General features: G+C 51.6%; 1 protein-coding gene across 1 annotated transcript in view; it reads right to left on the bottom strand.

Annotated features, from left to right (window-relative positions):
* Window positions 1-385: 385 nt before the first annotated feature.
* The window catches only part of LOC147596075 (protein NDRG2-like), a gene marked incomplete at its 3' end in the record, with an annotated part of 199482 nt that continues 172829 nt past the window's right edge, over window positions 386-27038 (bottom strand). The window contains exons 2-5 of the mRNA XM_086771692.1: window positions 3683-3743; window positions 1834-1920; window positions 879-935; window positions 386-480 (exon numbers count right to left, since the gene is read on the bottom strand). Coding sequence (XP_086627818.1) covers window positions 386-480; window positions 879-935; window positions 1834-1920; window positions 3683-3743 — 300 coding nt within the window. The remainder of the gene's footprint in view (window positions 481-878; window positions 936-1833; window positions 1921-3682; window positions 3744-27038) is intronic.

Here is a 27038-nt window from a genome sequence, read left to right as displayed (position 1 = left end):
AGTTCCCTCCCAGTCCCCCCCGGTTCAATCCCAGTTCAATCCCAGTTCGATGCCAGTCCTCCTAGCCCAATCCCAGTCCCTCCCAGCCCCTCCCAGCCCCCCCAGTTCCCTCCCAGTCCGCCCCGGTTCAATCCCAGTTCAGTCCCAGTCCTCCTAGCCCAGTCCCAGTCCCCCCCCAGTCCCTCCCAGTCCCTCCCAGTCCCTCCCAGTCCCTCCCAGTCCCTCCCAGTCCCCCGCAGTCCCCTCCCAATCCCCACCAGTCCCCCCAGTTCCATTCCAGCCCCTCCCAGTTCCCTCCCAGTTCAATCCCAGCTCGATCCCAGTGCTCCGAGGGCAGTCCCAGTGCCCCGCAGCCCCGCCGCAGCGCCCCCAGTTTGCCCAGTACCTGTTGTACATGGCCCAGAGCAGGGGGGCGTTGGGCGCCGCCCCCAGCCGCCGCCGGGCCTGCTGCACCGGGGGAGGGGCGGCCGCCAGCTCCTCCTGCGGCCCGCGCGTCACAGCCCCGCCCCCGCCCCGCCCCTGCCCCGCCCCTGTGTCTCAGCCCCGCCCCCACCCCGCCCCCGTGTCACAGCCCCGCCCCTGCCCCGCCCCCACCCTGTGACCCACAAGTGACCCTCCCCCCAACCCTTAACTGAGCTCCCTGACCCATAAGTGCCCCCCCCCGACCCACAAGTGGCCCTTGGGGCCTCCAGGTGGACTCTGGGCCCCCCAAGTGCCCCCCACAGGCCCCCCAAGTGCCCCCAGGCCCCCCAAGTGCCCCTTGAGGGCCCCCAAAACTGACCCCCAAGACCCACAAGTGGCCCTCCCCAGACCCCCAAGCGCCCCCCGGACCCACAAGTGGCCCCTCACGGGACCCCCAAGTGCCCCCCCCGCCCGACCTGCGTGAAGAGGTGCGCCAGGATGAGCTCGCTGCTGGAGGACGTCAGGCCCGACAGCTGGGGGGGCACCCGTGGGACCCACGGCGACCCACGGCGACCCACCGCGATCCACCGGCACCCACAGACACCGTAGGGACCCACCGCGACCCACAGCGACCCACAGACACCGTAGGGACCCACAGCGACCCACGGCGACCCACGGCGACCCACAGACACCCACAGACACGGTAGGGACCCACAGCGACCCACAGCGACCCACAGCGACCCACAGACACCGTAGGGACCCACAGCGACCCACAGCGACCCACAGACACCGTAGGGACCCACAGCGACCCACAGCGACCCACAGACACGACAGTGACCCACAGTGACCCACAGCGACCCACAGACACCACAGCGACCCACAGACACCGTAGGGACCCACCGTGACCCACAGCGACCCACAGTGACCCACAGACACCGTAGGGACCCACAGCGACCCACGGCGACCCACAGACACCGTAGGGACCCACAGCGACCCACAGCGACCCACAGACACCGTAGGGACCCACAGCGACCCACAGCGACCGTAGGGACCCACCACGACCCACAGCGACCCACAGACACCGTAGGGACCCGCAGCGACCCACGGCGACCCACAGACACCGTAGGGACCCACAGCGACCCACAGCTACCGTAGGGACCCACAGCGACCCACAGCCGCCCACCAACACCGTAGGGACCCACAGCGACCCACAGCCACCCACAGACACCGTAGGGACCCACAGTGACCCACGGCCGCCCACCGCCACCCACAGCGACCCACGGCGACCCATAGGGACCCACAGTGAGCCACACGCGACCCCAAGCGACCCACAGCGCCGCGGGGCCAGCAGCAGGGAACCCCCCCAAACCCCGCCCCCTTCTGCCCCACCCCTCTCCCCATTAGCCCTCCCCACCCGCCGGCCCCGCCCACCTTGTGCGCCACCCAATCCACCCAGCCCTTGGCGCGGGGGTTGATGTTGATCAGCACCAGCCCCTCCACCGCCTCGGGGTGCAGCAGCTGTGGGGCAGGGCCAGACCCATAGCGCCCCACGGCCACGCCCTCCCACCCCATAGTGACCCCCCAGCCCCATAGCGACCCCCCAGCCCCACAGCCACGCCCCCCGAGAGCCCCCAGCGACCCACAAGTGCCAAACCAAGAGACCCCACTAACCTCCTCCAGCCCCATAGCGCCCCACGGCCACGCCCCCCCAGCCCCATAGCGACCCCCCAGCCCCATAGCGACTCCCCAGCCCCATAGCGACGCCCCCCTGCCCCATAGTGACCCCCCAGCCCCACAGCCGAGCCCCCAACCCCCCAGCGACCCACAAGTGCCCAGAGACCCCACTAACCTTCTCCAGCCCCATAGCGCCCCACGGCCACGCCCCCCCGCCCCATAGCGACCCCCCAGCCCCATAGCGAACCCCCTGCCCCATAGCGATGCCCCCCGACAGCCCACAACCCCCTAGCGACCCACAAGTGCCCAACCAAGAGACCCCACTAACTTCCTCCAGCCCCATAGCGCCCCATGGCCATGCCCCCCTGCCCCATAGCGACCCCCCCTGCCCCATAGCGACCCCCCAGCCCCATAGCCACGCCCCCCGAGAGCCCCCAGCGACCCACAAGTACCCAACCAAGAGACCCCACTAACCTCCTCCAGCCCCATAGCGCCCCACGGCCATGCCCCCCCGCCCCATAGCGACCCCCCCAGCCCCATAGCGACCCCCCAGCCCCATAGCCAAGCCCCCAACCCCCCAGCGACCCACAAGTGCCCAGAGACCCCACTAACCTCCTCCAGCCCCATAGCGCCCCACGGCCATGCCCCCCCGCCCCATAGCGACCCCCCCAGCCCCATAGCGACCCCCCCAGCCCCATAGCGACCCCCCCAGCCCCACAGCCGAGCCCCCAACCCCCCAGCGACCCACAAGTGCCCAGAGACCCCACTAACCTTCTCCAGCCCCATAGCGCCCCACGGCCACGCCCCCCCGCCCCATAGCGACCCCCCAGCCCCATAGCGAACCCCCTGCCCCATAGCGATGCCCCCCGACAGCCCACAACCCCCTAGCGACCCACAAGTGCCCAACCAAGAGACCCCACTAACTTCCTCCAGCCCCATAGCGCCCCATGGCCATGCCCCCTGCCCCATAGCGACCCCCCCTGCCCCATAGCGACCCCCCAGCCCCACAGCCACGCCCCCCGAGAGCCCCCAGCGACCCACAAGTACCCAACCAAGAGACCCCACTAACCTCCTCCAGCCCCATAGCGCCCCACGGCCATGCCCCCCCGCCCCATAGCGACCCCCCCAGCCCCATAGCGACCCCCCCAGCCCCATAGCCAAGCCCCCAACCCCCCAGCGACCCACAAGTGCCCAGAGACCCCACTAACCTTCTCCAGCCCCATAGCGCCCCACGGCCATGCCCCCCCGCCCCATAGCGACCCCCCCAGCCCCATAGCGACCCCCCAGCCCCATAGCCAAGCCCCCAACCCCCCAGCGACCCACAAGTGCCCAGAGACCCCACTAACCTCCTCCAGCCCCATAGCGCCCCACGGCCATGCCCCCCTGCCCCATAGCGACCCCCCAGCCCCATAGCGACCCCCCAGCCCCACAGCCACACCCCCCTGCCCCATAGCGACCCCCCCGCCCCATAGCGACCCCCCCAGCCCCACAGCCACGCCCCCCAGCCCCACAGAACCTCCCCCGAGATTCCCGCAGCCCTGCATTCCCCCAAATCTGCCCCCCACCCTGCCCCACGCCCCGCCCCACGCCCCGCCCCACATCTCACCCCAAATTTAGCCAGGACGAAGGCGCCGGCGCCCACCCCGATGCCCACGACGCTGGCGATGCTGGGGGGGTGGGCGGGGTCAGGCCGGTGCTGGCCCCGCCCCCCCCGTCCCGTCCCGCTACGGGTCAGGGGCCCCCTCCCCGCCCCACAGCGCCGTGGGGCGCCCCCCCGCCCACTCACTTGAGGTGCCGGAGGACGCAGGGGACGATTTCGGCCAGTTGCTCCAGGGAGGGGTACTGGTACCTGCGGGGGAGGGGCGGGGGGCGGGGGGGGAGGGGCGACAGGGGGAGGGGCAAGGGGTCAATCGGGGGTCGAGGTGGGGGGAGGGCGGGCGAGGGGACCAATGAGGTGAAGCGATGGCGGTTGGGGGGGGGGGAGGGGTGCGTAGGGTGATGCTGCGATGTGATGGCGGTCGAGGTGGGGGGACGGGGGGGCGGGGGGTCAACTGGGGGGGGGGGGAGGGGTGGGGGGGTCAACAGAGAGACGACAGGGTCAACTGGGGGTTAATGGGGGCAACTGGGGGTTAGTGGGGGGCAACTGGGGGTTAATGGGGGTCAGTGGGGTCAACTGGGGGTTAATGGGGGCAACTGGGGGTTAATGGGGGTCAACTGGGGGTTAGTGGGGGGCAACTGGGGGTTAATGGGGGTCAGTGGGGTCAACGGGGGTTAATGGGGGTCAACTGGGGGTTAATGGGGGTCAACTGGGGGCTTATGGGGGGCAACTGGGGGTTAATGGGGGGAAACTGGGGGTCAATGGGGGGCAACTGGGGGTCAATGGGGGCAACTGGGGGTTAATGGGGGTCAACAGGGGGTCAACTGGGGGTTAATGGGGGCAACTGGGGGTTAATGGGGGTCAATGGGGGGCTTATGGGGGGCAACTGGGGGTTAATGGGGGCAACTGGGGGTTAATGGGAAGCAACTGGGGGTCAATGGGGGCAACTGGGGGTTAATGGGGGTCAACAGGGGGTTAATGGGGGTCAACTGGGGGTTAATGGGGGTCAACGGGGGGTCAACTGGGGTTTAATGGGGGTCAACTGGGGGTTAATGGGGGTCAACGGGGGGTCAACTGGGGGTTAATGGGGGTCAACTGGGGGTTAATGGGGGTCAATGGGGGGTCAATGGGGGTCAACTGGGGGTTAATGGGGGTCAACTGGGTGTTAATGGGGGCAACCAGGTGTTACTGGGGGTCACTGGGGGTTAATGGGGGTCAACTGGGGGTTAATGGGGGTTAACAGGCGTCAATGGGGGTCAACTGGGGGTTAATGGGTGCAACTGGGGGTTAATGTGGGGCAACTGGGCCTTAATGGGGGTCAACGGGGGTCAATGGGGGTCAACTGGGGGTTAATGCGGGCAACTGGGGATTAATGGGGGTCAACGGGGGGTTAATGGGGGTCAGTGGGGTCAACTGGGGGTCACTGGGGGTCAATGGGGGGCAACGGGGGGTCAATGGGGGTCAACGGGGGGTCAATGGGGGTCAACTAGGGGTTAATGGGGGTCAACGAGGGGTTAATGGGGGCAACTGGGGGTTAATGGGGGTCAGTGGGGTCAACGGGGGGTCAATGGGGGTCAACAAGGGGTTAATGGGGGCAACTGGGGGTTAATGGGGGCAACTGGGGGTTAATGGGGGTCAGTGGGGTCAACGGGGGGTTAATGGGGGTCAACTGGGGGTTAATGGGGGTCAACGGGGGTTAATGGGGGCAACTGGGGGTTAATGGGGGTCAACGGGGGGTTAATGGGGGCAACTGGGGGTTAATGGGGGTCAGTGGGGTCAACGGGGGGTTAATGGGGGTCAATGGGGGTCAACTGGGGGTTAATGGGGGCAACTGGGGGTTAATGGGGGTCAGTGGGGTCAACTGGGGGTTAATGGGGGCAACTGGGGGGTTAATGGGGGTCACTGGGATCAACTGGGGGGGTCCGTGGGGTCAACTGGGGGGGCAGTGGGGTCAACCGGGTCGTCAGAGGGGTCAACGCAGTCAACTGGGAGTCACTGGGGTCAACTGGGGGGGCAGTGGGGTCAACAGGGGGGTCACTGGGGTCAACCTGGGGGTCACTGGGGTCAACTGGGGGGGCAGTGGGGTCAACTGGGGGGGCAGTGGGGTCAACAGGGGGGTCAGTGGGGTCAACCTGGGGGTCACTGGGGTCAACTGGGGGGGCAGTGGGGTCAACTGGGGGGGCAGTGGGGTCAACGCAGTCAACTGGGAGTCACTGGGGTCAACTGGGGGGAGCGGAAGAGGGGAGTGCAGACGCACCCCGGGGGGTAGGGCGGGGCGCCCACCTCCATGCCGGGGGGGTCGAGGTGGACGAGCAGGAAGTGGCTGGCGACCTCCCGCATCTCGGGGTGGGCGAAGAGCGGGGCGAAGCACGAGGCGTCTGCGGGGGAGGGGCGCGGCGGGAGAGGGGGAAGGGGGCGGGACTCACGCGTGTGGCCCACGTCCGGCAGCATCAGCAGGGCGGGGCGACCAGGGCGGGGCGCGCCCTCCAGCGCCACGTGAACAGGCCCCAACGGCGTCTCCAACACCGCCCCCTGCTGGCCGGGAGGACCGGACACCGGAACGGGGATTGGTCACCGCCACACCCCCCACAGGTTCGCCCCCAAAATCTCGCGATTTCCCCCAAGATTCCCACCTTTTGCCCGCCAAATCCCGCATTTTTGCCCCAAATTACCCCATTTCGCACCAAAATCCCCCATTTTGCCCCAAAATCTAACGATTCCCCCCAAATTCCCCCATTTTGCCCCCCAAATCCCGCATTTTTGCCCCAAATTCCCCCATTTCACACCAAAATCCCACATTTTGCCCCCAAAATCCCGGGATTTCACCCCAAATTCCCACATTTTGCCCCCAAAATCCCCCATTCTTGCCCAAAATTCCCGCATTTCGCACCAAAATCCCACATTTTGCCCCCAAAATCCCGTGATTTCCCCCAAATTCCCACAATTTGCCCCCCAAATCCCGCATTTTTGCCCAAATTCCCGCATTTCACACCAAAAGCCCACATTGTTGCCCCAAAATCCTGGAATTTCCCCCCAAATTCCCACATTTTGCCCCACAAATCCCCCATTTTTCCCCCCAAATTCCCGCATTCCGCACCAAAATCCCACATTTTGCTCCCAAAATCCTGTGATTTCCCCAAATTCCCCCATTTTGCCCCCCAAATTCCCGCATTTTTGCCCCAAATTCCCGCATTTTTACCCCAAATTCCCCCATTTCGCACCAAAATCCCACATTTTGCCCCCAAAAGCCCGTGATTTCCCCCAAATTCCCCCGTTTCGCCCCCCAAATTCCCGCATTTTTGCCCCAAATTCCCACATTTTGCCCCAAATTCCCCCATTTCGCACCAAAATCCCACATTTTGCCCCCAAAAGCCCGTGATTTCCCCCAAATTCCCCCGTTTCGCCCCCCAAATCCCCCATTTTTGCCCCAAATTCCCGCATTTCGCACCAAAAGCCCACATTTTGCCCCAAAATCCAGGAATTTCCCCCCAAATTCCCCCATTTTGCCCCCCAAATCCCCCATTCTTGCCCCAAATTCCCCCATTTCGCACCAAAATTCCCACATTTTGCCCCAAATTCCCCATTTCGCACCAAAATCCCACATTGTTGCCCCAAAATCCCGCGATTTCCCCCCAAATTCCCCCGTTTTGCCCCCAAATGCCGCATTTTTGCCCAAAATTCCCACATTTCGCATCAAAATCCCACATTTTGCTCCCAAAATGCTGTGATTTCCCCATATTCCCCCATTTTGCCCCCCAAATCCTGCATTTTTGCCCCAAATTCCCCCATTTTCCACCATAATTCCCACATTTTGCCCCAAATTCCCCCATTTCGCACCAAAATCCCACATTGTTGCCACAAAATCCCGTGATTTCCCCCCAAATTCCCCCGTTTTGCCCCCAAATGCTGCATTTTTGCCCAAAATTCCCACATTTTACACCAAAATCGCACATTTTGCCCCCAAAATCCCCCATTTTTGCCCCAAATTCCCGCATTTTAGCCCCAAATCCCGCTTTTTTGCCCCAAATTCCCCCATTTTGCACCAAAATTCCCACATTTTGCCCCAAATCCCCCCATTTCACACCAAAATCCCACATTTTGCCCCCAAAATCCCGCAATTTCCCCCCAAATTCCCCCATTTTGCCCCCAAAATCCCACATTTTTGCCCCAAATTCCCCCATTTCACACCAAAATCCCCCATTTTGCCCCCAAAATCCCCCATTTTTCCCCCAAATTCCCGCATTTCGCACCAAAATCCCACATTTTGCTCCCAAAATGCTGTGATTTCCCCAAATTCCCCCATTTTGCCCCAAATTCCCGCATTTTTGCCCCAAATTCCCCCATTTCACACCAAAATCCCACATTTTGCCCCCAAAATCCCGCAATTTCCCCCCAAATTCCCCCATTTTGCCCCCAAAATCCCACATTTTTGCCCCAAATTCCCCCATTTCGCACCAAAATCCCACATTGTTGCCCCAAAATCCCGCGATTTCCCCCCAAATTCCCCCGTTTCGCCCCCAAATGCCGCATTTTTGCCCAAAACTCCCACATTTCACACCAAAATCCCACATTTTGCCCCCAAAATCCCCCATTTTTCGCCCAAATTCCTGCATTTTTGCCCCAAATCCCGCTTTTTTGCCCCAAATTCCCCCATTTTTCACCAAAATCCCACATTTTGCCCCAAATTCCCCCATTTCACACCAAAATCCCCCATTCTTGCCCCAAATTCCCCCATTTCGCACCAAAATCCCACATTGTTGCCCCAAAATCCCGTGATTTCCCCCCAAATTCCCCCGTTTCGCCCCCAAATGCCGCATTTTTGCCCAAAACTCCCACATTTCACACCAAAATCCCACATTTTGCCCCCAAAATCCCCCATTTTTCGCCCAAATTTCTGCATTTTTGCCCCAAATCCCGCTTTTTTGCCCCAAATTCCCCCATTTTTCACCAAAATCCCACATTTTGCCCCAAATTCCCCCATTTCACACCAAAATTCCCACATTTTGCCCCAAATCCCCCCATTTCACACCAAAATCCCACATTTTGCCCACTGAAAAGGGAAGCTAGGGAAGGAATTTGTCCTGTCATAGAGCGGTTCATAGAACTAAGACTACTAAAAGAATGTGAGTCAGAATTCAATACACCTGTACTTCCAGTTAAGAAACCTGATGGGTCCTATAGGATAGTTCAAGACTTAAGAGCCATCAACAAAATAACAGAGGACCTGTGGTAGCTAACCCCTATACCCTATTAACCATGCTAAAACCTGATTTAGCTTGGTTTACGGTCCTAGATTTAAAAGATGCTTTCTTTTGCCTCCCTCTCCATGAAGCCAGCCAGAAAATTTTTGCTTTTGAATGGGAAAATCCCCCATTTTGCCCCCAAAATCCCACATTTTTTCCCCACATTCCTCCATTTTGCCTCCAAATCCCGCATTTTTGACCCAAATTCCCACATTTCGCCACCAAAATCCCACATTTTGCCCCCCAAATCCCACATTTTTGCCCCAAATTCCCACATTTTGCCCCCAAAATCCCGCGATTTCCCCCAAATCCCCCCATTTTTGCCCCAAATTACCCCATTTCGCAACAAATTCCCGCATTTTTGGCCCAAATTCCCCTATTTTGCCCCATATCCAAAATTTTTGACACAAATTCCCACATTTCGCCCCCAAATCCCCCATTTTTGCCCCAAAATCCCGCGATTTCCCCTCAAATTTCCCCATTTTGCCCCCCGAATTCCCACATTTTACACCAAAATCCCGCGATTTCCCCCCAAATTCCCCCATTTTGCCCCCCGAATTCCCACATTTTACACCAAAATCCCGCGATTTCCCCCCAAATTCCCCCATTTTGCCCCCCAAAATCCCACATTTTTGCCCCAAAATCCCACATTTCACACCAAATTCCCCCATTTTGCCCCCCAAATCCCACATTATTGCCCTGAATTCCCACATTTTACACCAAAATCCCACATTTTTCCCCCAAATTCCCACATTTCACACCAATATCCCACCTTTTGCCCCCAAAATCCCGCGACTTCCCCCAAAATCCCCCATTTTTGCCCCAAATTCCTGCATTTTGCAACAAAATCCCACATTTTGACCCCAAAACCCTGCAATTTCACCCCAAAATCCCTCATTTTTCGCCCGAATTCCGACATTTTGTCCCCAAATCCCACATTTTTGCCCCAAATTCCCACATTTCGCCCCCCAAATCCCACATTTTTGACCCGAATCCCCGCATTTCGCAGCAAAATCCCCCATTTTGCCCCAAAATCCCGCGACTTCCCCCAAAATCCAACATTTTTGCCCCCAATTCCCACATTTTGCCCCCAAATCCCCCATTTTTGCCCTGAATTCCTGCATTTTACACCAAATTCCCCCATTTCGCCCCCAAAATCCCACCATTTCCCCCCAAATTCCCCCATTTTTCCCCAAAAACTCTAACCCTAACCCTAACTGTAACCCTAACCCTAACCCCTAACCCTAACCATAACCCTAACCCATTTTGACCCAAAATCCCACGATTTCCCCCCAAATTCCCCCATTTTGCCCCCCAAATCCCACATTTTTGCCCCAAATTCCCACATTTCACACCAAATTCCAACATTTTGCCCCCAAAATCCTGCAATTTCCCCCAAAATCCCCCATTTTTACCCTAAAACCCCATATTTTTACCCCAAATTCCCACATTTCACACCAATATCCCACATTTAGCCTTCCAAAATCCCACGATTTCCCCCCCAAAACCCCCATTTTGCCCCCAAAATCCCACATTTTTGCCCCAAATCCCGCATTTTTGACACAAATTCCAACATTTTACACCAAAATCCCACATTTTGCCCACAAAATCCCACATTTTTGACCCAAATTCCCCCATTTTGCACCCAAATCCCGCATTTTTGACCCAAATCCCCGCATTTCGCACCAAGATCCAACATTTTGCCCCCAAAATCCCGCGATTTCCCCCCAAATTCCCACATTTTACCCTGCAAAATCCACATTTTTGACCTGAATTCCCACATTTTACACCAAAATCTCACATTTTGCCCCCAAAATCCCACATTTTTGCCCCCAAGTCCCCCATTTCGCCCCCAAAATCCCAATTTTTGACCCAAATTCCCCAATTTCGCACCAAAATCACACATTTTTGCCCCAAAATCCTGTGATTTCCCCCCAAATTCCCCCGTTTCACCCCCCAAATCCCACATTTTTGCCCCAAATTCCCACATTTTACACCAAAATCCCACACTTTGCCCCCAAAATCCCATATTTTTTCCCCAAATTCCCTGTCGTAGTTCAGCCCCAACGGGGACCAGACTACGCAGTCTCTCTCTCACTCCCCCCCCACTCTCCGAGAGAACAGGAGGAGATTTGACAAACAAAAGAAAACCAGGAAAAAAAAAAACCAAACACGCGGGTTGAGATTGAACAAAAAGTAAATTTAACAGTAATGACAGAAGAAAACAAGACAGTGATGGAACACAAATACAGTATAATAGCTCACAACAGATCTCCACATCCAGTCTCTTCCAACTAGGAGGGCCTCCCTTCAGCACCCTCCTCACTTAAATACTGAGTATGATGTCAGATGGGATGGAATAGCCCTTTGGCTAATTTGGGTAAATTAACCCCAGCTGTTAGCTAATTAGTTAACTATCCCAGCCATAGGGGCTACCAGCTTCAGTTCTCCACCCAGCTCAGGTAAATATTAACTCTATCCTGGCCAGAACCAGGACATTCCCCCATTTTGCCACCAAATCCCGCATTTTTGACACAAATCCCCGCATTTTACACCAAAATCCCACATTTTTTCCCCACATTCCCCCATTTTGCCCCCCTTATCCAAAATTTTTGACACAAATTCACACATTTCGCCCCCCAAATCCCCCATTTTACACCAAAATCCCGCGATTTCCCCCCAAATTCCCCCATTTTCCCCCCAAATCCCACATTTTTGCCCCAAATTCCCACATTTCACACCAAAATCCCACATTTTGCCCCTAAAATCCCGCGACTTCCCCCAAAATCCCCCGGTTTTGCCCCAAATTCCTGCATTTTGCACCAAAATCCCACATTTTGCCCCCCAAATCCCACGATTTTCCCCCAAATTCCCACATTTTGCCCCCCAAATCCTGCAGTTTTGACACAAATCCCCACATTTTACATCCAAATCCCACATTTCGCCCCCAAAATCTCACGATTTCCCCCAAAACCCCCCATTTTTGACCTAAAACCCCACATTTTGCACCCAAAATCCTGCAATTTCCCCCTCAACATCCCGCATTTTTCACCCAAATTCCCACATTTCACACCAATATCTCACATTTTGCCCCAAAATCCCATGATTTCACCCCAAATTCCCCCATCTCGCCCCCCAAATGCTGCATTTTTGCCCCAAATTCCCACATTTTACACCAAATTCCCCCATTTTGCCCCCCAAATCCCACATTTTTGCCCCCAATTCCCACATTTCACACCAAATTCCAACATTTTGCCCCCAAAATCCCACAATTTCCCCCAAAATCCCCCATTTTTACCCTAAAACCCCATATTTTTACCACAAATTCCCACATTTCACACCAATATCCCACATTTAGCCTTCCAAAATCCCACGATTTCCCCCCCAAAATCCCCCATTTTGCCCACAAATCCCGCATTTTTGCCCCAAATTCCCACATTTTACACCAAAATCCCATTTTCCCACCAAATTCCCCCATTTTGCACCCAAATCCCACATTTTTGCCCCAAAATCCCACATTTTGCCCCCAAAATCCCACATTTTGCCCCCAAAATCCCACATTTTTGACTCAAATTCCCCCATTTTGCACCCAAATCCCGCATTTTTGACCCAAATCCCCGCATTTCGCACCAAGATCCAACATTTTGCCCCCAAAATCCCGCGATTTCACCCCAAATTCCCCCATTTTCCCCCCAAAACCCTAACCCTAACCCCAAAATCCTGCGATTTCCCCCCAAATTACCACATTTTGCCCCGTAAATTTCACATTTTTGACCTGAATTCCCACATTTTACACCAAAATCTCACATTTTGCCCCCAAAATCCCACATTTTTGCCCCCAAGTCCCCCATTTTGCCCCCAAGTCCCCCATTTTTGCCCCAAATTCCTGCATTTTACACCAAAATCCCCCATTTCGCCCCCAAAATCCCAATTTTTGACCCAAATTCCCCAATTTCGCACCAAAATCACACATTTTTGCCCCAAAATCCCGTGATTTCCCCCCAAATTCCCCCGTTTCACCCCCCAAATCCTGCATTTTTGCCCCAAATTCCCACATTTTACACCAAAATCCCACACTTTGCCCCCAAAATCCCATATTTTTTCCCCAAATTCCCTGTCGTAGTTCAGCCCCAACGGGGACCAGACTACGCAGTCTCTCTCTCACTCCCCCCCCACTCTCCGAGAGAACAGGAGGAGATTTGACAAACAAAAGAAAACCAGGAAAAAAAAAAACCAAACACACGGGTTGAGATTGAACAAAAAGTAAATTTAACAGTAATGACAGAAGAAAACAAGACAGTGATGGAACACAAATACAGTATAATAGCTCACAACAGATCTCCACATCCAGTCTCTTCCAACTAGGAGGGCCTCCCTTCAGCACCCTCCTCACTTATATACTGAGTATGATGTCAGATGGGATGGAATAGCCCTTTGGCTAATTTGGGTAAATTAACCCCAGCTGTTAGCTAATTAGTTAACTATCCCAGCCATAGGGGCTACCAGCTTCAGTTCTCCACCCAGCTCAGGTAAATATTAACTCTATCCTGGCCAGAACCAGGACATTCCCCCATTTTGCCACCAAATCCCGCATTTTTGACACAAATCCCCGCATTTTACACCAAAATCCCCCATTTTGCCCCCAAAATCCCACATTTTTTCCCCACATTCCCCCATTTTGCCCCCCTTATCCAAAATTTTTGACACAAATTCACACATTTCGCCCCCCAAATCCCCCATTTTACACCAAAATCCCGCGATTACCCCCCAAATTCCCCCATTTTCCCCCCAAATCCCACATTTTTGCCCCAAATTCCCACATTTCACACCAAAATCCCACATTTTGCCCCTAAAATCCCGCGACTTCCCCCAAAATCCCCCGGTTTTGCCCCAAATTCCTGCATTTTGCACCAAAATCCCACATTTTGCCCCCCAAATCCCACGATTTTCCCCCAAATTCCCACATTTTGCCCCCCAAATCCTGCATTTTTGACACAAATCCCCACATTTTACACCAAAATCCCACATTTCGCCCCCAAAATCTCACGATTTCCCCCAAAACCCCCCATTTTTGACCTAAAACCCTACATTTTGCACCCAAAATCCTGCAATTTCCCCCTCAACATCCCGCATTTTTCACCCAAATTCCCACATTTCACACCAATATCTCACATTTTGCCCCAAAATCCCATGATTTCACCCCAAATTCCCCCATCTCGCCCCCCAAATGCTGCATTTTTGCCCCAAATTCCCACATTTTACACCAAATTCCCCCATTTTGCCCCCCAAATCCCACATTTTTGCCCCCAATTCCCACATTTCACACCAAATTCCAACATTTTGCCCCCAAAATCCCACAATTTCCCCCAAAATCCCCCATTTTTACCCTAAAACCCCATATTTTTACCCCAAATTCCCACATTTCACACCAATATCCCACATTTAGCCTTCCAAAATCCCACGATTTCCCCCCCAAAATCCCCCATTTTGCCCACAAATCCCGCATTTTTGCCCCAAATTCCCACATTTTACACCAAAATCCCATTTTCCCACCAAATTCCCCCATTTTGCACCCAAATCCCACATTTTTGCCCCAAATTCCAACATTTTACACCAAAATCCCACATTTTGCCCCCAAAATCCCACATTTTTGACTCAAATTCCCCCATTTTGCACCCAAATCCCGCATTTTTGACCCAAATCCCCGCATTTCGCACCAAGATCCAACATTTTGCCCCCAAAATCCCGCGATTTCCCCCCAAATTCCCCCATTTTCCCCCCAGAACCCTAACCCTAACCCTAACCGTAACCCTAACCCTAACCCTAACCGTAACCTAACCCTAACCCTAACCTAACCCTAACCGTAACCCTAACTCTAACCCCAAAATCCCACGATTTCCCCCCAAATTCCCACATTTTGCCCCGCAAATCCCACATTTTTGACCTGAATTCCCACATTTTGCCCCCAAAATCCCACATTTTTGCCCCCAAATCCCCTATTTTGCCCTCAAAATCCCCCATTTTTGCCCCAAATTCCTGCATTTTACACCAAAATCCCACATTTTTGCCCCAAATTCCCACATTTTACACCAAAATCCCCCATTTCACCCCCAAAATCCCACATTTTTGACCCAAATCCCGCATTTTGGACCCAAATCCCCGCATTTCGCCCAAAACCCCCCATTTTGCCCCCAAAATACCGCGATTTCCCCCCAAATTCCCCCATTTTACCCCCCGAATTCCCACATTTTACACCAAAATCCCGCGATTCCCCCTAAATTCCCACATTTTGCCCCCCAAATCCCACATTATTGCCCCAAATCCTGCATTTTTGCCCCAAATTCCCACATTTCGCCCCCCAAATCCCGCATTTTTGACCCAAATCCCTGCATTTCGCACCAAGATCCAAAATTTTGCCCCCAAAATCCCGCGATTCCTTCCAAATTCCCCCATTTTGCCCCGCAAATCCCACATTTTTGACCTGAATTCCCACATTTTACACCAAAATCTCACATTTTGCCCCCAAAATCCCACATTTTTGCCCCCAAATCCCCCATTTTGCCCCCAAAATCCTCCATTTTTGCCCCAAATTCCTGCATTTTACACCAAAATCCCCCATTTCGCCCCCAAAATCCCAATTTTTGACCCAAATTCCCCAATTTCGCCCCAAAATCACACATTTTTGCCCCAAAATCCTGTGATTTCCCCCCAAATTCCCCCGTTTCACCCCCCAAATCCCGCATTTTTGCCCCAAATTCCCACATTTCGCCACCAAAATCCCACATTTTGCCCCCCAAATCCCACATTTTTGCCCCAAATTCCCACATTTTGCCCCCAAAATCCAACGATTTCCCCCAAATTCCCCCATTTTTGCCCCAAATTACCCCATTTCGCAACAAATTCCCACATTTTTGCCCCAAATTCCCCCATTTTGCCCCCCATCTCCAAAATTTTTGACACAAATTCCCACATTTCGCCCCCCAAATCCCCCATTTTACACCAAAATCCCGCGATTTCCCCCCAAATTCCCCCATTTTCCCCCCAAATCCCACATTTTTGCCCCAAATTCCCACATTTCACACCAAATTCCCCCATTTTGCCCCCCAAATCCCACATTATTGCCCCAAATTCCCACATTTTACACCAAAATCCCACATTTTGTCCCCCAAATCCCACATTTTTCCCCCAAATTCCCACATTTAACACCAATATCCCACATTTTGCCCCCAAAATCCCGCGACTTCCCCCAAAATCCCCCGGTTTTGCCCCAAATTCCTGCATTTTGCACCAAAATCCCACATTTTGACCCCAAAATCCCCCATTTTTGCCTCAAATTCCTGCATTTTGCACCCAAATCCCACATTTTGCCCCCCAAATCCCACGATTTTCCCCCAAATTCCCACATTTTGCCCCCCAAATCCTGCATTTTTGACACAAATCCCCTCAATTTACACCAAAATCCCACATTTCGCCCCCTAAATCTCACGATTTCCCCCAAAACCCCCCATTTTTGACCTAAAACCCCACATTTTGCACCCAAAATCCTGCAATTTCCCCCTCAAAATCCCGCAATTTTTCCCCAAAATCCCACATCTTTGCACCAAATTCCCTCATTTCGCAACAAAATCCCACATTTTGCCCCAAATTCCCGCATTTCGCACCAAAATCCCACATTTTTGCCCCCAAATCCCGTGATTTCCCCCCAAATTCCCCCGTTTTGCCGCCCAAATCCCGCATTTTTGACACAAATCCCCTCATTTTACACCAAAATCCCACATTTCGCCCCCAAAATCCCACAATTTCCCCCAAAACCCCCCATTTTTGACCTAAAACCCCACATTTTGCACCCAAAATCCTGCAATTTCCCCCTCAACATCCCGCATTTTTCACCCAAATTCCCACATTTCACACCAATATCTCACATTTTGCCCCAAAATCCCGTGATTTCACCCCAAATTCCCCCATCTCGCCCCCCAAATGCTGCATTTTTGCCCCAAATTCCCACATTTTACACCAAATTCCCCCATTTTGCCCCCCAAATCCCACATTTTTGCCCCCAATTCCCACATTTCACACCAAATTCCAACATTTTGCCCCCAAAATCCCACAATTTCCCCCAAAATCCCCCATTTTTACCCTAAAACCCCATATTTTTACCCCAAATTCCCACATTTCACACCAATATCCCACATTTAGCCTTCCAAAATCCCACGATTTCCCCCCCAAAATCCCCCATTTTGCCCACAAATCCCACATTTTTGCCCCAAATTCCAACATTTTACACCAAAATCCCACATTTTGCCCCCAAAATCCCACATTTTTGACTCAAATTCCCCCATTTTGCACCCAAATCCCGCATTTTTGACCCAAATCCCCGCATTTCGCACCAAGATCCAACATTTTGCCCCCAAAATCCCGCGATTTCCCCCCAAATTCCCCCATTTTCCCCCCAGAACCCTAACCCTAACCCTAACCGTAACCCTAACCCTAACCCTAACCGTAACCTAACCCTAACCCTAACCTAACCCTAACCGTAACCCTAACTCTAACCCCAAAATCCCACGATTTCCCCCCAAATTCCCACATTTTGCCCCGCAAATCCCACATTTTTGACCTGAATTCCCACATTTTGCCCCCAAAATCCCACATTTTTGCCCCCAAATCCCCTATTTTGCCCTCAAAATCCCCCATTTTTGCCCCAAATTCCTGCATTTTACACCAAAATCCCACATTTTTGCCCCAAATTCCCACATTTTACACCAAAATCCCCCATTTCACCCCCAAAATCCCACATTTTTGACCCAAATCCCGCATTTTGGACCCAAATCCCCGCATTTCGCACCAAAACCCCCCATTTTGCCCCCAAAATACCGCGATTTCCCCCCAAATTCCCCCATTTTACCCCCCGAATTCCCACATTTTACACCAAAATCCCGCGATTCCCCCTAAATTCCCACATTTTGCCCCCCAAATCCCACATTATTGCCCCAAATCCTGCATTTTTGCCCCAAATTCCAACATTTTACACCAAAATCCCCCATTTCGCCCCCAAAATCCCACATTTTTGACCCAAATCCCGCATTTTGGACCCAAATCCCCGCATTTCGCACCAAAACCCCCCATTTTGCCCCCAAAATACCGCGATTTCCCCCCAAATTCCCCCATTTTACCCCCCGAATTCCCACATTTTACACCAAAATCCCGCGATTCCCCCTAAATTCCCACATTTTGCCCCCCAAATCCCACATTATTGCCCCAAATCCTGCATTTTTGCCCCAAATTCCCACATTTCGCCCCCCAAATCCCGCATTTTTGACCCAAATCCCTGCATTTCGCACCAAGATCCAAAATTTTGCCCCCAAAATCCCGCGATTCCCCCCAAATTCCCCCATTTTGCCCCGCAAATCAAACATTTTTGACCTGAATTCCCACATTTTACACCAAAATCTCACATTTTGCCCCCAAAATCCCACATTTTTGCCCCCAAATCCCCCATTTTGCCCCCAAAATCCTCCATTTTTGCCCCAAATTCCTGCATTTTACACCAAAATCCCCCATTTCGCCCCCAAAATCCCAATTTTTGACCCAAATTCCCCAATTTCGCTCCAAAATCACATTTTGCCCCAAAATCCTGTGATTTCCCCCAAATTCCCCCGTTTCACCCCCCAAATCCCGCATTTTTGCCCCAAATTACCCCATTTCGCAACAAATTCCCGCATTTTTGCCCCAAATTCCCCCATTTTGCCCCCCATATCCAAAATTTTTGACACAAATTCCCACATTTCGCCCCCCAAATCCCACATTTTACACCAAAATCCCGCGATTTCCCCCCAAATTCCCCCGTTTTGCCCCCCAAATCCCGCATTTTTGACACAAATCCCCACATTTTACACCAAAATCCCACATTTCGCCCCCAAAATCTCACGATTTCCCCCAAAACCCCCCATTTTTGACCTAAAACCCCACATTTTGCACCCAAAATCCTGCAATTTCCCCCTCAAAATCCCGCATTTTTTCCCCAAAATCCCACATCTTTGCACCAAATTCCCGCAATTTGCACCAAAATCCCACATTTTGCCCCAAATTCCCGCATTTCGCACCAAAATCCCACATTTTGCCCCTAAAATCCCGCGACTTCCCCCAAAATCCCCCGGTTTTGCCCCAAATTCCTGCATTTTGCACCAAAATCCCACATTTTGCCCCCCAAATCCCACGATTTCCCCCAAATTCCCACATTTTGCCCCCCAAATCCTGCATTTTTGACACAAATCCCCACATTTTACACCAAAATCCCACATTTCGCCCCCAAAATCCCACAATTTCCCCCAAAACCTCCCATTTTTTACCAAAAACCCTACATTTTGCACCCAAAATCCTGCAATTTCCCCCTCAACATCCCACATTTTTCACCCAAATTCCCACATTTCACACCAATATCTCACATTTTGCCCCCAAATCCCATGATTTCACCCCAAATTCCCCCATCTCGCCCCCCAAATGCTGCATTTTTGCCCCAAATTCCCACATTTTACACCAAATTCCCCCATTTTGCCCCCCAAATCCCACATTTTTGCCCCCAATTCCCACATTTCACACCAAATTCCAACATTTTGCCCCCAAAATCCCACAATTTCCCCCAAAATCCCCCATTTTTACCCTAAAACCCCATATTTTTACCCCAAATTCCCACATTTCACACCAATATCCCACATTTAGCCTTCCAAAATCCCACGATTTCCCCCCCAAAATCCCCCATTTTGCCCACAAATCCCGCATTTTTGCCCCAAATTCCCACATTTTACACCAAAATCCCATTTTCCCACCAAATTCCCCCATTTTGCACCCAAATCCCACATTTTTGCCCCAAATTCCAACATTTTACACCAAAATCCCACATTTTGCCCCCAAAATCCCACATTTTTGACTCAAATTCCCCCATTTTGCACCCAAATCCCGCATTTTTGACCCAAATCCCCGCATTTCGCACCAAGATCCAACATTTTGCCCCCAAAATCCCGCGATTTCCCCCCAAATTCCCCCATTTTCCCCCCAGAACCCTAACCCTAACCCTAACCGTAACCCTAACCCTAACCCTAACCGTAACCTAACCCTAACCCTAACCTAACCCTAACCGTAACCCTAACTCTAACCCCAAAATCCCACGATTTCCCCCCAAATTCCCACATTTTGCCCCGCAAATCCCACATTTTTGACCTGAATTCCCACATTTTGCCCCCAAAATCCCACATTTTTGCCCCCAAATCCCCTATTTTGCCCTCAAAATCCCCCATTTTTGCCCCAAATTCCTGCATTTTACACCAAAATCCCACATTTTTGCCCCAAATTCCCACATTTTACACCAAAATCCCCATTTCACCCCCAAAATCCCACATTTTTGACCCAAATCCCGCATTTTGGACCCAAATCCCCGCATTTCGCACTAAAACCCCCCATTTTGCCCCCAAAATACCGCGATTTCCCCCCAAATTCCCCCATTTTACCCCCCGAATTCCCACATTTTACACCAAAATCCCGCGATTCCCCCTAAATTCCCACATTTTGCCCCCCAAATCCCACATTATTGCCCCAAATCCTGCATTTTTGCCCCAAATTCCCACATTTTACACCAAAATCCCACATTTTGTCCCCCAAATCCCACATTTTTCCCCCAAATTCCCACATTTAACACCAATATCCCACATTTTGCCCCCAAAATCCCGCGACTTCCCCCAAAATCCCCCGGTTTTGCCCCAAATTCCTGCATTTTGCACCAAAATCCCACATTTTGACCCCAAAATCCCCCATTTTTGCCTCAAATTCCTGCATTTTGCACCCAAATCCCACATTTTGCCCCCCAAATCCCACGATTTTCCCCCAAATTCCCACATTTTGCCCCCCAAATCCTGCATTTTTGACACAAATCCCCTCATTTTACACCAAAATCCCACATTTCGCCCCCAAAATCTCACGATTTCCCCCAAAACCCCCCATTTTTGACCTAAAACCCCACATTTTGCACCCAAAATCCTGCAATTTCCCCCTCAAAATCCCGCAATTTTTCCCCAAAATCCCACATCTTTGCACCAAATTCCCTCATTTCGCAACAAAATCCCACATTTTGCCCCAAATTCCCGCATTTCGCACCAAAATCCCACATTTTTGCCCCCAAATCCCGTGATTTCCCCCCAAATTCCCCCGTTTTGCCCCCCAAATCCCGCATTTTTGACACAAATCCCCTCATTTTACACCCAAATCCCACATTTCGCCCCCAAAATCCCACAATTTCCCCCAAAACCCCCCATTTTTGACCTAAAACCCCACATTTTGCACCCAAAATCCTGCAATTTCCCCCTCAACATCCCGCATTTTTCACCCAAATTCCCACATTTCACACCAATATCTCACATTTTGCCCCAAAATCCCGTGATTTCACCCCAAATTCCCCCATCTCGCCCCCCAAATGCTGCATTTTTGCCCCAAATTCCCACATTTTACACCAAATTCCCCCATTTTGCCCCCCAAATCCCACATTTTTGCCCCCAATTCCCACATTTCACACCAAATTCCAACATTTTGCCCCCAAAATCCCACAATTTCCCCCAAAATCCCCCATTTTTACCCTAAAACCCCATATTTTTACCCCAAATTCCCACATTTCACACCAATATCCCACATTTAGCCTTCCAAAATCCCACGATTTCCCCCCCAAAATCCCCCATTTTGCCCACAAATCCCGCATTTTTGCCCCAAATTCCAACATTTTACACCAAAATCCCACATTTTGCCCCCAAAATCCCACATTTTTGACTCAAATTCCCCCATTTTGCACCCAAATCCCGCATTTTTGACCCAAATCCCCGCATTTCGCACCAAGATCCAACATTTTGCCCCCAAAATCCCGCGATTTCCCCCCAAATTCCCCCATTTTCCCCCCAGAACCCTAACCCTAACCCTAACCGTAACCCTAACCCTAACCCTAACCGTAACCTAACCCTAACCCTAACCTAACCCTAACCGTAACCCTAACTCTAACCCCAAAATCCCACGATTTCCCCCCAAATTCCCACATTTTGCCCCGCAAATCCCACATTTTTGACCTGAATTCCCACATTTTGCCCCCAAAATCCCACATTTTTGCCCCCAAATCCCCTATTTTGCCCTCAAAATCCCCCATTTTTGCCCCAAATTCCTGCATTTTACACCAAAATCCCACATTTTTGCCCCAAATTCCCACATTTTACACCAAAATCCCCCATTTCACCCCCAAAATCCCACATTTTTGACCCAAATCCCGCATTTTGGACCCAAATCCCCGCATTTCGCACCAAAACCCCCCATTTTGCCCCCAAAATACCGCGATTTCCCCCCAAATTCCCCCATTTTACCCCCCGAATTCCCACATTTTACACCAAAATCCCGCGATTCCCCCTAAATTCCCACATTTTGCCCCCCAAATCCCACATTATTGCCCCAAATCCTGCATTTTTGCCCCAAATTCCAACATTTTACACCAAAATCCCCCATTTCGCCCCCAAAATCCCACATTTTTGACCCAAATCCCGCATTTTGGACCCAAATCCCCGCATTTCGCACCAAAACCCCCCATTTTGCCCCCAAAATACCGCAATTTCCCCCCAAATTCCCCCATTTTACCCCCCGAATTCCCACATTTTACACCAAAATCCCGCGATTCCCCCTAAATTCCCACATTTTGCCCCCCAAATCCCACATTATTGCCCCAAATCCTGCATTTTTGCCCCAAATTCCCACATTTCGCCCCCCAAATCCTGCATTTTTGACCCAAATCCCTGCATTTCGCACCAAGATCCAAAATTTTGCCCCCAAAATCCCGCGATTCCCCCCAAATTCCCCCATTTTGCCCCGCAAATCAAACATTTTTGACCTGAATTCCCACATTTTACACCAAAATCTCACATTTTGCCCCCAAAATCCCACATTTTTGCCCCCAAATCCCCCATTTTGCCCCCAAAATCCTCCATTTTTGCCCCAAATTCCTGCATTTTACACCAAAATCCCCCATTTCGCCCCCAAAATCCCAATTTTTGACCCAAATTCCCCAATTTCGCTCCAAAATCACATTTTGCCCCAAAATCCTGTGATTTCCCCCAAATTCCCCCGTTTCACCCCCCAAATCCCGCATTTTTGCCCCAAATTACCCCATTTCGCAACAAATTCCCGCATTTTTGCCCCAAATTCCCCCATTTTGCCCCCCATATCCAAAATTTTTGACACAAATTCCCACATTTCGCCCCCCAAATCCCACATTTTACACCAAAATCCCGCGATTTCCCCCCAAATTCCCCCGTTTTGCCCCCCAAATCCCGCATTTTTGACACAAATCCCCACATTTTACACCAAAATCCCACATTTCGCCCCCAAAATCTCACGATTTCCCCCAAAACCCCCCATTTTTGACCTAAAACCCCACATTTTGCACCCAAAATCCTGCAATTTCCCCCTCAAAATCCCACATTTTTTCCCCAAAATCCCACATCTTTGCACCAAATTCCCGCAATTTGCACCAAAATCCCACATTTTGCCCCAAATTCCCGCATTTCGCACCAAAATCCCACATTTTGCCCCTAAAATCCCGCGACTTCCCCCAAAATCCCCCGGTTTTGCCCCAAATTCCTGCATTTTGCACCAAAATCCCACATTTTGCCCCCCAAATCCCACGATTTCCCCCAAATTCCCACATTTTGCCCCCCAAATCCTGCATTTTTGACACAAATCCCCACATTTTACACCAAAATCCCACATTTCGCCCCCAAAATCCCACAATTTCCCCCAAAACCCCCCATTTTTGACCTAAAACCCTACATTTTGCACCCAAAATCCTGCAATTTCCCCCTCAACATCCCACATTTTTCACCCAAATTCCCACATTTCACACCAATATCTCACATTTTGCCCCCAAATCCCATGATTTCACCCCAAATTCCCCCATCTCGCCCCCCAAATGCTGCATTTTTGCCCCAAATTCCCACATTTTACACCAAATTCCCCCGTTTTGCCCCCCAAATCCCACATTTTTGCCCCCAATTCCCACATTTCACACCAAATTCCAACATTTTGCCCCCAAAATCCCACAATTTCCCCCAAAATCCCCCATTTTTACCCTAAAACCCCATATTTTTACCCCAAATTCCCACATTTCACACCAATATCCCACATTTAGCCTTCCAAAATCCCACGATTTCCCCCCCAAAATCCCCCATTTTGCCCACAAATCCCGCATTTTTGCCCCAAATTCCCACATTTTACACCAAAATCCCATTTTCCCACCAAATTCCCCCATTTTGCACCCAAATCCCACATTTTTGCCCCAAATTCCAACATTTTACACCAAAATCCCACATTTTGCCCCCAAAATCCCACATTTTTGACTCAAATTCCCCCATTTTGCACCCAAATCCCGCATTTTTGACCCAAATCCCCGCATTTCGCACCAAGATCCAACATTTTGCCCCCAAAATCCCGCGATTTCCCCCCAAATTCCCCCATTTTCCCCCCAGAACCCTAACCCTAACCCTAACCGTAACCCTAACCCTAACCCTAACCGTAACCTAACCCTAACCCTAACCTAACCCTAACCGTAACCCTAACTCTAACCCCAAAATCCCACGATTTCCCCCCAAATTCCCACATTTTGCCCCGCAAATCCCACATTTTTGACCTGAATTCCCACATTTTGCCCCCAAAATCCCACATTTTTGCCCCCAAATCCCCTATTTTGCCCTCAAAATCCCCCATTTTTGCCCCAAATTCCTGCATTTTACACCAAAATCCCACATTTTTGCCCCAAATTCCCACATTTTACACCAAAATCCCCATTTCACCCCCAAAATCCCACATTTTTGACCCAAATCCCGCATTTTGGACCCAAATCCCCGCATTTCGCACTAAAACCCCCCATTTTGCCCCCAAAATACCGCGATTTCCCCCCAAATTCCCCCATTTTACCCCCCGAATTCCCACATTTTACACCAAAATCCCGCGATTCCCCCTAAATTCCCACATTTTGCCCCCCAAATCCCACATTATTGCCCCAAATCCTGCATTTTTGCCCCAAATTCCCACATTTTACACCAAAATCCCACATTTTGTCCCCCAAATCCCACATTTTTCCCCCAAATTCCCACATTTAACACCAATATCCCACATTTTGCCCCCAAAATCCCGCGACTTCCCCCAAAATCCCCCGGTTTTGCCCCAAATTCCTGCATTTTGCACCAAAATCCCACATTTTGACCCCAAAATCCCCCATTTTTGCCCCAAATTCCTGCATTTTGCACCAAAATCCCACATTTTGACCCCAAAATCCCACGATTTTCCCCCAAATTCCCACATTTTGCCCCCCAAATCCTGCATTTTTGACACAAATCCCCTCATTTTACACCAAAATCCCACATTTCGCCCCCAAAATCTCACGATTTCCCCCAAAAACCCCCATTTTTGACCTAAAACCCCACATTTTGCACCCAAAATCCTGCAATTTCCCCCTCAACATCCCGCAATTTTTCCCCAAAATCCCACATCTTTGCACCAAATTCCCTCATTTCGCAACAAAATCCCACATTTTGCCCCAAATTCCCGCATTTCGCACCAAAATCCCACATTTTTGCCCCCAAATCCCGTGATTTCCCCCCAAATTCCCCCGTTTTGCCCCCCAAATCCCGCATTTTTGACACAAATCCCCTCATTTTACACCAAAATCCCACATTTCGCCCCCAAAATCCCACAATTTCCCCCAAAACCCCCCATTTTTGACCTAAAACCCCACATTTTGCACCCAAAATCCTGCAATTTCCCCCTCAACATCCCACATCTTTCACCCAAATTCCCACATTTCACACCAATATCTCACATTTTGCCCCAAAATCCCGTGATTTCACCCCAAATTCCCCCATCTCGCCCCCCAAATGCTGCATTTTTGCCCCAAATTCCCACATTTTACACCAAATTCCCCCATTTTGCCCCCCAAATCCCACATTTTTGCCCCCAATTCCCACATTTCACACCAAATTCCAACATTTTGCCCCCAAAATCCCACAATTTCCCCCAAAATCCCCCATTTTTACCCTAAAACCCCATATTTTTACCCCAAATTCCCACATTTCACACCAATATCCCACATTTAGCCTTCCAAAATCCCACGATTTCCCCCCCAAAATCCCCCATTTTGCCCACAAATCCCACATTTTTGCCCCAAATTCCAACATTTTACACCAAAATCCCACATTTTGCCCCCAAAATCCCACATTTTTGACTCAAATTCCCCCATTTTGCACCCAAATCCCGCATTTTTGACCCAAATCCCCGCATTTCGCACCAAGATCCAACATTTTGCCCCCAAAATCCCGCGATTTCCCCCCAAATTCCCCCATTTTCCCCCCAGAACCCTAACCCTAACCGTAACCCTAACCCTAACCCTAACCGTAACCTAACCCTAACCCTAACCTAACCCTAACCGTAACCCTAACTCTAACCCCAAAATCCCACGATTTCCCCCCAAATTCCCACATTTTGCCCCGCAAATCCCACATTTTTGACCTGAATTCCCACATTTTGCCCCCAAAATCCCACATTTTTGCCCCCAAATCCCCTATTTTGCCCTCAAAATCCCCCATTTTTGCCCCAAATTCCTGCATTTTACACCAAAATCCCACATTTTTGCCCCAAATTCCCACATTTTACACCAAAATCCCCCATTTCACCCCCAAAATCCCACATTTTTGACCCAAATCCCGCATTTTGGACCCAAATCCCCGCATTTCGCACCAAAACCCCCCATTTTGCCCCCAAAATACCGCGATTTCCCCCCAAATTCCCCCATTTTACCCCCCGAATTCCCACATTTTACACCAAAATCCCGCGATTCCCCCCAAATTCCCACATTTTGCCCCCCAAATCCCACATTATTGCCCCAAATCCTGCATTTTTGCCCCAAATTCCAACATTTTACACCAAAATCCCCCATTTCGCCCCCAAAATCCCACATTTTTGACCCAAATCCCGCATTTTGGACCCAAATCCCCGCATTTCGCACCAAAACCCCCCATTTTGCCTCCAAAATACCGCGATTTCCCCCCAAATTCCCC

Source organism: Chlamydotis macqueenii, unplaced genomic scaffold (genome assembly GCF_036417535.1).
Source record: "Chlamydotis macqueenii isolate bChlMac1 unplaced genomic scaffold, bChlMac1.mat HAP1_SCAFFOLD_187, whole genome shotgun sequence".
Taxonomy (NCBI): domain Eukaryota; kingdom Metazoa; phylum Chordata; class Aves; order Otidiformes; family Otididae; genus Chlamydotis; species Chlamydotis macqueenii.
The sequence above is the reverse complement of the archived record's forward strand: the minus strand, read 5'-3'. Positions and strand labels throughout refer to the sequence as shown.